This window comes from Alosa sapidissima, chromosome 23 (genome assembly GCF_018492685.1).
Source record: "Alosa sapidissima isolate fAloSap1 chromosome 23, fAloSap1.pri, whole genome shotgun sequence".
Lineage (NCBI taxonomy): Eukaryota > Metazoa > Chordata > Actinopteri > Clupeiformes > Clupeidae > Alosa > Alosa sapidissima.
The window spans coordinates 30,960,306-30,971,420 of NC_055979.1; the positions used below are offsets into that span (position 1 = coordinate 30,960,306).

At 46.6% G+C, this 11,115-nt stretch overlaps 1 protein-coding gene across 2 annotated transcripts; it reads left to right on the forward strand.

The window, feature by feature from the left end:
* Nucleotides 1-211: 211 nt before the first annotated feature.
* Nucleotides 212-5,465, forward strand: LOC121698950 (zinc finger and BTB domain-containing protein 12-like). 2 transcript variants are annotated; one of them, XM_042081501.1, is made up of 4 exons: nt 212-595; nt 3,969-4,030; nt 4,117-4,143; nt 5,191-5,465. In XM_042081501.1, exons 2-4 carry the CDS (start codon nt 3,974-3,976, stop codon nt 5,383-5,385), a joined length of 279 nt encoding a protein of 92 aa, XP_041937435.1. In that variant the 5' UTR covers nt 212-595; nt 3,969-3,973; the 3' UTR covers nt 5,386-5,465. The 2 variants fall into 2 exon arrangements, with proteins under 2 accessions (XP_041937435.1, XP_041937436.1); XM_042081502.1 differs by lacking the exon at nt 212-595 and adding an exon at nt 2,329-2,360.
* Nucleotides 5,466-11,115: the final 5,650 nt, after the last annotated feature.

Sequence of the window (11,115 nt, forward strand, 5' to 3'; positions counted from 1 at the left end):
GCCAGTTGTTCTCGCCCCACTATTCCCATCTAAAAGTCAAATTAAATAAAAGTTAAAAAGAAGAGATAAAAGAGAGGAGCTATAAAAGACACAGAGTGGTTTAAAACTTTAATTTAATTTTTCATTAAGACCTTGTGGGTGTAGTGTTTGAAGTTTTAAAATCCACAATCTCTCTGTTCTTTTCCTCTGTAAAATTGTCCAGCCAAAATGCAGACAAATGTCGGCGTGCCACCATCGCTGTGCATTTCGACGAGGTTTGGGATGACTAGGACTGCAATGAGATGTGTGATATCTGCCGCCAAGGCAACGACTACATCACAGTGGATATCACCAAGCATGACCGCGAGGTGCTTCTGATCGTGGAGCTGGCCGGCTCGCTGGACGAGAAGGTGACCCCACTGAAGGTGTCCGAAACATGGCTGGGCAAGGGCCCTGCCAAACGCCGGCAGATGATCCGTGTCACAGCTCTGACCCGCTTTGAGGCTTCACGGGCCTCACCCCCATGTACGTAGGCAAGGTGTCCCCGACTCCTCTCCGCTGGGCATTTGGAACGCTCCACCAGCTGGGAGTGGTGGTGGGAATCCTCATCGCCCAGGTAGAGCTGCTTCAACACCGCTGGTGCATATTTGTGGTTGCTGTCTGGTCTCTTTGGGGGTTGCAAATGCTCACCCATCACAGTCTTTGTCTATTTCATTTTACTTGTGATTATTCTTTTGTTGCTTATGGTTATTATTTTTGTACCATTAAAATGCTTGAGTAAATTTTACTTCCATTTGCTTTATTTTGTTGCTTCAAACACCTAGAACATGGGTGGGCCAACTCTTCGGTATACACTGAACGAGCGAGCTAGCAATAAACCAAGGCAAACACATTGTTTAAGAGACTATCAAATCACATTACAAAAACGAAGTTCACCCAAGGGTAGGCTACTTACAATTTTAACGGCAACAAAGTCAAGTCGGAGTCCGTTTTGCAGTCTTCTTAGAAACTACAATATGACTACATTTTCGAGTATTTCCGCCGAGTTACATCCGGATGTGTTCGGACCGCGAGCAGAAAGTTGCATATTCGGTTTTTCCACGGAGAAGCACTAGGGGGAGACGAAGCACCCACCAAACGACCCAAAAAGTGTTGTAGAACCATCAGAACTTGTTGCATAGGGCCTCTTTAAAGTCTCACCTTTTAATCGAGCTGGCTGTACAAAGATCATCAACAATGGTCTAGATTGCTGGGACTCTAGGACAAAGCTCCCAAAAACAGCTTGGCATTCAATGAGTTAAACACGAAAAATACACTGTTCAACAGAGCTGGTGTGTGTGAGGCACACTCTTAAAGACGCAACCTTTCGGTTTAATTCGGTTAAAGTTCTCGTGCGTAGGCTATTATAGGCTAGAATCCAATCCTGTTGATGCCCCTGCTATTTATCAATGTAGCCTTTTATTGTTTTTTTTTGCCATGAATCGTCCACTCCATCCACTCCACTAAACTCTAGGAACGCAACCAGTAGGTGGCGATGAGATTACTTTCCCTCCCTATGGCTAGCTTGATGAAAATAGAACGTTGAAACCGGACATGACAATGTTAGCAAAAGCAGCTAAAACCAAAGTGTCTGCTAAAACTTAGCCGAAATTTCAAAATAAAAGACCACGTCCGCAATCCACACGGATCCAAAGCGGTTTCAGAGAAAGCATTGCTAATAGGGCTGAGACAACGCGTCGACGTAATCGATGACGTCGACACAAAAAATACGTTGACGCAAAATATGAGCGTCATTCGTCAAGAATAACGTGTGCTGCTAAATATTTTTAATTTTACACCTTCAGTGATTTCCATACGTTGACTAATCTGTGGCTGGGCACCACAAAATCAAAACCGGCCACCACACATTGATGTTCTATATTGTAGGCCTACTACAATCGTGAATATTTTGTTAAAGGGGAACTTGGCAACTATTTCAACGTAATAAACCCGTTTAGAAATCATTTGGATGGTTAAATGACCTGTTCCGGTGAAAATGGTGACTTTTCCCGCTGCCCCTAGCGTCCCCAGGCAGAAAACCAACCTTGCAACATTGAGACTACCGTCCCGAAAAGATAAGTGAGAAACAAGAAACTAGTTTTAAATCGTGTTTCTTACCTTGTAACATTCACATTGTCTGCCAAACTTATGCTAACCGTTTTGCTAGCTTGTAAACAAATCCATGTGCTTTATCGTTACCTTTGTCCACAGTTTGAAATAGCATAATGCACAATTTCTCCAGCAGAGGGGGAAATCCTGCCAAGTTTCCCTTTAAATGCACATGCAGAGGAGGAGCAGCGGGCTCGTTACGAGAGAGAGCGGTCGGGGCGAGGAAAGGCTTTGTGAGTAAAAAGTGCAGCTCAATGAAATTATTTTATCTTATCTTTAATTTAAGTTGAAGGATTGTTGTTGCCACATAGAAGCACTGCATAGAACACAGTGGGCTAAATTGCTATTAAATCCGGTTAGCATCATGACCATGCTGCACAAATTTGTTCAAAACTGCTGCATTAAAGTTAAAGTAAACTCTGCTAAGGTCTTATCACAACATAGTACATTGAGGAGACTAAACTAAGTTAAGTTACAGTATGCAATCAAGCAGTATCTCAAAGCTAACGTTAGAATACTGTTTGGATGTCAAGTTTAGCATGCTTACTTGCAGCTGCTTGTATTCGTTACTCATGCAGGGCTCATTTTATTGACTCTGAATGTTTGCAAAATCCCAATGTAAATGGAAAAGTGTTTTCCAAGACTCAAAAGTGCTTGTCCAAAGGAGAAGTACGAACCGTTATTTGAACTAACTACGTTATGAATTGCATCCACACATCAGCAGGCTTTTAACGGTGTTAATGTTAATTGCAAGGATTCCCACACAAACGTCTTAAAATGACACTCAATTAGACATACACTACTGAACTTCATTGAATGCTACCTCTGACTAAGAATGCATTACTTTGCACTTGTATAGTCTTTTATTTTGGAATCTTAAGAGCAATAAACATATATTGCAATGTTTTCATGTTTTTTCATTCAGATATGTTACAAATAAACATATCTAAGTTGCTATTAGTGAATTAATGGGGAGATAATCAAATCGAAAGCGAATCAGACTGAAAAAATGAATCGTTAGATTTATCTGCATCGAAAAAATAATCGCTAGATTAATCGTTTAAAAAATAATCGTTTATCCCAGCCCTAATTGCTAACAATGAACTGCATGACAACCGAAGAGTTAACATTTCGATGTTTAATGTTGAAGATTCAGACATTAGGTTGTTCACATGAAGTTGTAATAGCCTAGTAGTTTCCTGTTGAACCAATGTAATTAAAATAGGGTAATAATAAAGATTGTAACCACAATGAAGTGAACTCCATAAAGGAACTTGTCCTTTGTTTTTGTTGCCATGAGAAGGTAGTAGGCTGCTGCATTTGCGAGGCATATCTTTTAACAACCGGCATCATTGCATTTCATTTGGTCCACTGCAATACCTTTGATTTATTTTGTAAACATCTTTTTTGTACATTGCTGTGGGTCATTCCCATTATCTTTGTTCATTAATCAAAATCACCTGTAAGGGTAATTTAAACATTTAAAAACAGTCTTATAAAACATGATTTGGAAACTTGAGACATATTTGGGGGGGGGGGGGGGGGAGGGGAGTTGACACCAATTGCTTCTGATTTCATAATGCATGAAGAAGCCATGCATTGTTTAATTTCTGTGGTAGATACATTGCAAGCCTGTATTTATGTTTCCTTGAAAAGTTCTGAATGTAAATCTCTGCACACAATAGATACCATCAGGTTTGATCAGGGCTGCACACAAAATGCCCACTTTTGGACTTTGGATGGTTAAATAATTTCCTCTTCCACAATTTTATACATTTTGTATCTCTGGACTGGAATGTCGTACAGACTTATGATGTGACATATTTTGTTTCTCTCCACAGAAATCATGGATGACAGCAGCATGGATGACAGCGGCATGTATACCAGCGGTGGTGAATCCCAGGTAAGTATAGCACTAACTTTGGATATTTCTTATTTTAAATTTATTTTAAATGTATTGTTGGGTGTAATTTTGTCTTTCTTTTTTAGGCTACCACAATATTATTCTCCAGGAGTGTAAGTCTTACTTAAAGGATAATTCCGGTGTGATTTGGACCTAAAGTGTGTTGAAACATGATACCGAGTGTGAGCGTATGTCTCATAGCTCACCTCGGCTTGTCCCCTGCACTCCAAAATCTGGCGCTAGTTAGCCGATGCTACCAACATAGTGTTTCGTTGTGGTGCCTCGGGCATCGGCCTAGCCATGCAAATAAATCACTGTTTTACACCATTTACGAGGCTCAAAGTAGCTCCATACTTCATTGTTAGACTTCCGAGGGCCTTGACATTTAAAACGAGACATGGAGAACTTTGAAAAAGCACTGGTAGTTTATTTACAAGACGATTTATACAGACAGTACCTTAAGGAATTTTACCGTTCAACGCCATCTTGAATTAAGTCACGATAAGTCGAGCGAGGAGTACGAACAAACAGGTCTGATAAGGGATCAGATTCCAAAAATAATTCCGTAAAAATGCATGGATTCTAGTTGCTGCTACTGGAAGAAACTGTAATCCATGCATTTCCACTGAATTATTTTTGGAATCTGATCTCTTATCATACCTGTTCATTCTTACTCGTTGCTCGACTTATCGTGACTAAATTCAAGATGGCTGCAAACGCTAAACTTCGTGAAGATACTGTCTGTATAAATCGTCTTGTAAGTAAACTACCAGTGCTTTTTCAAAGTTCTCAATGTCTCGTTTTAAATGTCAGGGCCCTCTTCACCTTCTCCACCTCCACCTCTACCAATGAAGTGTGGAGATACATTGAGCCTCGTAAATGGTGTAAAACAGTGATTTATTTGCATGGCTAGCCCGATGCCGAAGCACCACCATTGAAAAAGCTGTTGGTAGCATCGGCTAACTAGCGCCAGATTTTGGAGTGCAGGGGACAAGCCGAGATGGGCTATGAGACATACGTTCACACTCGGTATCATGTTTCAATACACTTTAGGTCAATATCACACCGGAATTCTCCTTTAATAACAATAAGAAGGTAAATATTTTAAGGATGCATTTTAAATATTTAATAAAAAACTTTATTTTTCAACCCCCTTGCAGGAGGGTGACTTTGTGTCGCCCTCTGAGTTTGAGGACGATGGGCACAGCCCTCTTCCTTCTCCACCTCCACCTCCACCTCCACCTTCACCACCACCCCAGGGCTTGCTCCCCAGACAGCCCAGACTGTGGCTGGAGAATGACATGGATGGCTATCTTGGTGACGAGGAAGATAGCGATGAGGATGATAATTTGTAATTTTGTATATTCTTTATCTTCTTCGGCCCTTATTGCTTAGTTGTGCTTTTTATATTATATACTTTTAATTACTTTTTCTGCTGCTATTGAATGTTTGTGTGTTGTCTGTATTCTACTGTGACCTTGAATTATGTGTAATGTGTAATAAACGTGTAACTGTGATAAATGTGTATAACTGTGTAATAACCGTGTACTGGAGTATGGGATTGGGTTAGGTTAGGTTAGGATTAGGGGTTAGGTTAGGTTAGGAAATTAGAATTAAAATTTTATTTTAGTGTGTAGTTGGTTTGACTATTGTGCACTGGCCAGTTGTTCTCGCCCCACTATTCCCATCTAAAAGTCAAATTAAATAAAAGTTAAAAAGAAGAGATAAAAGAGAGGAGCTATAAAAGACACAGAGTGGTTTAAAACTTTAATTTAATTTTTCATTAAGACCTTGTGGGTGTAGTGTTTGAAGTTTTAAAATCCACAATCTCTCTGTTCTTTTCCTCTGTAAAATTGTCCAGCCTGGGTTCCCTAGGGTTAGGGTTAGGGTTAGGGTTAGGGTTAGGGTTAGGGTTAGGATAGGAGGTAATAGCCACAAGTGCACCGGGGTGCAGTTGGTTTTTTGGCCACAAGTCGTGCAGCGTTGGTATTAGACTGGCGGCACCCCCATGCGCCCCCATGTTTTCTGACGCTCCGGACGCAATGGCGCCACCCCCGTCTCGCTGTGACCTTGCGTCGCGGAGCTAGGCGGTTGGCTAGGGCCAGAATCATATACGAATCCGCAGTTAGCGTGCTTCCACATGCGGGGGGGGGTCGGGATTCACATGTGAGCGCCTCCCTAGCGTGACTAGTGTCGCCCTCGTGTGGAAATCAGGCAGCTATGCCTCAGTGTTTTCACTCTCACTATCCCTGACTATGATAGGAGGTAATAGCCACAAGTGCACCGGGGTGCAGTTGGTTTTTTGGCCACAAGTCGTGCAGCGTTGGTATTAGACTGGCGGCACCCCCATGCGCCCCCATGTTTTCTGACGCTCCGGACGCAATGGCGCCACCCCCGTCTCGCTGTGACCTTGCGTCGCGGAGCTAGGCGGTTGGCTAGGGCCAGAATCATATACGAATCCGCAGTTAGCGTGACATGTTCATCACATACGACTCTTGACTTAGCGGGTTTTCACTCTTGGCCCCTTAGTGGCAGTATGGGAGAATGACAGTCTGTTACATTTTCCATCACATACGAGTCTTGAGTTAGCGCTTTTTCAGTCTTGGCCCCTTAGTGGCAGTATGGGAGAATGACAGTCTGTTACATGTTCATCACATATGACTCTTGAGTTAGCGCCTGGAGGTTTGCTAGGGCCGGAATCATATACGAACCCGCAGGTATACCATGGGTTTGAGATTTTTTCGGCTCTGCTTAAGGCTTTAACCCTTGCGAGGTTAGCTTAAGTGGGGCACAGTGCACCAGTACTTATCGGTGCTTAAGCCTGGTTGTCCGTGGGGGGGGTGGTACCCAGAGGGGGGGGGGCGTTTGCCACTTTGTGTTGCGGGCTTAGCATAGAGGGTGTTAGCTAGTTTGATTAGCGTGTTTAATTTGGGTTAAGTTTAGGAGTAGGATACAGGGTAATGCTCCCAGGCTCACACACACGCGCGCAGGGGACAGAGAGGAGTCTTTGGAGCCTCTGTGAGCAGCTGGGGCCTGTGGGTGGGTGTGTGTGTGTGTAGGGGTGCTGCAGTGGGTATAGCACAGCATCTAGGCCCAAGCATCTAGGCACAGCATCTAGGCCCAACTTTAATAATAATAATGTAATAATAATAATAAGTTGGGGCCTCTCTGAGCAGCTGGAGCCTCTCTGAGCAACAGGCCCCTCTCACTGTCCCTCTCTATCACCTGCGCGCGCGTGCGTGCGTGTGTGTGGCTGTGCTTGGTGGGGGGGGTCTAGCGCAGCTCTCTGTGTCTCTCCCTGCTCCTAGGCCCAAGTTGAGCCCGTCTGAGCACAAGCACTCATCCCCAGGCCTCTCCCGGCCCGTCCGATCACAGTAGCTAGTAGGCCTCTCACAAGGCCTTAGCTTAAGCTAATGTGTGTGTGTTTGGGGGGGAGGGGGGGGGGCGCTCAGGATCGGGTGAGATTCTAGATTAATTTTGACGCACCGGACGCAACGCCGCCATCCCCGTCTCGCTGTGACCTTGCGTCGCGGAGCTAGGAGGTTTGCTAGGGCCGGAATCATATACGAACCCGCAGGTATACCATGGGTTTGAGATTTTTTCGGCTCTGCTTAAGGCTTTAACCCTTGCGAGGTTAGCTTAAGTGGGGCACAGTGCACCAGTACTTATCGGTGCTTAAGCCTGGTTGTCCGTGGGGGGGGTGGTACCCAGAGGGGGGGGGCGTTTGCCACTTTGTGTTGCGGGCTTAGCATAGAGGGTGTTAGCTAGTTTGATTAGCGTGTTTATTTTGGGTTAAGTTTAGGAGTAGGATACAGGGTAATGCTCCCAGGCTCACACACACGCGCGCAGGGGACAGAGAGGAGTCTTTGGAGCCTCTGTGAGCAGCTGGGGCCTGTGTGAGAACACGCACTGTCTCCTAGGCCTCTCTGTGCCTCTCCGAGCGTCAGGGCTCAAACCAGAGGTCAAGCTGTAGCTAGTAGGCCTCTGACAAGGCCTCGGCCTAAGTTTGGGCCTCTGTGAGTAGCCGCAGCCCGTGTGAGCACAAGCACTCTTCCCCAAGCCTCTCCAAGCATCAGGGGTCAAGTCAGAGGTCAGCAGTAGCTAGTAGGCCTCTCACAAGGCCTCAGCCTAAGCTGGAGGATTGGGTTAGATTGTAAATTAATTTTGGGAGAACAGAGTCTAGGTTGTGCTAGCTGTGGAAAAGGGGATAGGGAAGAGGTTGGGCCTCTGTTCGTGTATTAATCGGGGTTAAGTTTAGATGTAGGATACAGGGTAATGCTCCCAGGCTCACACACACGCGCGCAGGGGACAGAGAGGAGTCTTTGGAGCCTCTGTGAGCAGCTGGGGCCTGTGGGTGGGTGTGTGTGTGTGTAGGGGTGCTGCAGTGGGTATAGCACAGCATCTAGGCCCAAGCATCTAGGCACAGCATCTAGGCCCAACTTTAATAATAATAATGTAATAATAATAATAAGTTGGGGCCTCTCTGAGCAGCTGGAGCCTCTCTGAGCAACAGGCCCCTCTCACTGTCCCTCTCTATCACCTGCGCGCGCGTGCGTGCGTGCGTGTGGCTGTGCTTGGTGGGGGGGGTCTAGCGCAGCTCTCTGTGTCTCTCCCTGCTCCTAGGCCCGAGTTGAGCCCGTCTGAGCACAAGCACTCATCCCCAGGCCTCTCCCGGCCCGTCCCGTCACAGTAGCTAGTAGGCCTCTCACAAGGCCTTAGCCTAAGCTAATGTGTGTGTGTTTGGGGGGAGGGGGGGGAGGGGGCGCTCAGGATCGGGTGAGATTCTAGATTAATTTTGACGCTCCGGACGCAACGCCGCCACCCCCGTCTCGCTGTGACCTTGCGTCGCGGAGATAGGCGGTTGGCTAGGGCCAGAATCGTATGTGAATCCGCAGCTAGCGTGACATGTTCATCACATACGACTCTTGACTTAGCGGGTTTTCACTCTTGGCCCCTTAGTGGCAGTATGGGAGAATGACAGTCTGTTACATTTTCCATCACATACGACTCTTGACTTAGCGGGTTTTCACTCTTGGCCCCTTAGTGGCAGTATGGGAGAATGACAGTCTGTTACATTTTCCATCACATACGAGTCTTGACTTAGCGCTTTTTCACTCTTGGCCCCTTAGTGGCAGTATGGGAGAATGACAGTCTGTTACATTTTTCATCACATATGAGTCTTGAGTTAGCGCGTATTCACTCTTGGCCCCTTAGTGGCAGTATGGGAGAATGACAGTCTGTTACATTTTTCATCACATATGAGTCTTGAGTTAGCGCGTATTCACTCTTGGCCCCTTAGTGGCAGTATGGGAGAATGACAGTCTGTTACATTTTTCATCACATATGAGTCTTGAGTTAGCGCTTTTTCACTCTTGGCCCCTTAGTGGCAGTATGGGAGAATGACAGTCTGTTACATTTTCCATCACATACGAGTCTTGAGTTAGCGCTTTTTCACTCTTGGCCCCTTAGTGGCAGTATGGGAGAATGACAGTCTGTTACATGTTCATCACATATGACTCTTGAGTTAGCGCCTGGAGGTTTGCTAGGGCCGGAATCATATACGAACCCGCAGGTATACCATGGGTTTGAGATTTTTTCGGCTCTGCTTAAGGCTTTAACCCTTGCGAGGTTAGCTTAAGTGGGGCACAGTGCACCAGTACTTATCGGTGCTTAAGCCTGGTTGTCCGTGGGGGGGGTGATACCCAGAGGGGGGGGGCGTTTGCCACTTTGTGTTGCGGGCTTAGCATAGAGGGTGTTAGCTAGTTTGATTAGCGTGTTTATTTTGGGTTAAGTTTAGGAGTAGGATACAGGGTAATGCTCCCAGGCTCACACACACGCGCGCAGGGGACAGAGAGGAGTCTTTGGAGCCTCTGTGAGCAGCTGCGGCCTGTGTGAGAACACGCACTGTCTCCTAGGCCTCTCTGTGCCTCTCCGAGCGTCAGGGCTCAAACCAGAGGTCAAGCTGTAGCTAGTAGGCCTCTGACAAGGCCTCGGCCTAAGTTTGGGCCTCTGTGAGTAGCCGCAGCCCGTGTGAGCACAAGCACTCTTCCCCAAGCCTCTCCAAGCATCAGGGGTCAAGTCAGAGGTCAGCAGTAGCTAGTAGGCCTCTCACAAGGCCTCAGCCTAAGCTGGAGGATTGGGTTAGATTGTAAATTAATTTTGGGAGAACAGAGTCTAGGTTGTGCTAGCTGTGGAAAAGGGGATAGGGAAGAGGTTGGGCCTCTGTTCGTGTATTAATCGGGGTTAAGTTTAGATGTAGGATACAGGGTAATGCTCCCAGGCTCACACACACGCGCGCAGGGGACAGAGAGGAGTCTTTGGAGCCTCTGTGAGCAGCTGGGGCCTGTGGGTGGGTGTGTGTGTGTGTAGGGGTGCTGCAGTGGGTATAGCACAGCATCTAGGCCCAACTTTAATAATAATAATGTAATAATAATAATAAGTCGGGGCCTCTCTGAGCAGCTGGAGCCTCTCTGAGCAACAGGCCCCTCTCACTGTCCCTCTCTATCACCTGCGCGCGCGTGCGTGCGTGTGTGTGGCTGTGCTTGGTGGGGGGGGTCTAGCGCAGCTCTCTGTGTCTCTCCCTGCTCCTAGGCCCGAGTTGAGCCCGTCTGAGCACAAGCACTCATCCCCAGGCCTCTCCCGGCCCGTCCCGTCACAGTAGCTAGTAGGCCTCTCACAAGGCCTTAGCCTAAGCTAATGTGTGTGTGTTTGGGGGGGGGGTGGGGGAGGGGGCGCTCAGGATCGGGTGAGATTCTAGATTAATTTTGACGCTCCGGACGCAACGCCGCCACCCCCGTCTCGCTGTGACCTTGCGTCGCGGAGATAGGCGGTTGGCTAGGGCCGGAATCGTATGTGAATCCGCAGCTAGCGTGACATGTTCATCACATACGACTCTTGACTTAGCGGGTTTTCACTCTTGGCCCCTTAGTGGCAGTATGGGAGAATGACAGTCTGTTACATTTTCCATCACATACGACTCTTGACTTAGCGGGTTTTCACTCTTGGCCCCTTAGTGGCAGTATGGGAGAATGACAGTCTGTTACATTTTCCATCACATACGAGTCTTGAGTTAGCGCTTTTTCACT

Bases quoted from the DNA above. Each gene is read 5' to 3' on its own strand.
- LOC121698950 (XM_042081501.1), top strand. From the start codon at position 3,974: ATGGATGACAGCAGCATGGATGACAGCGGCATGTATACCAGCGGTGGT. The intron at 4,031-4,116 runs GTAAGTATAGCA...TTTCTTTTTTAG, and splicing joins CCAGCGGTGGTGAATCCCAG to GCTACCACAATATTATTCTC. The intron at 4,144-5,190 runs GTAAGTCTTACT...ACCCCCTTGCAG, and splicing joins CAATATTATTCTCCAGGAGT to GAGGGTGACTTTGTGTCGCC.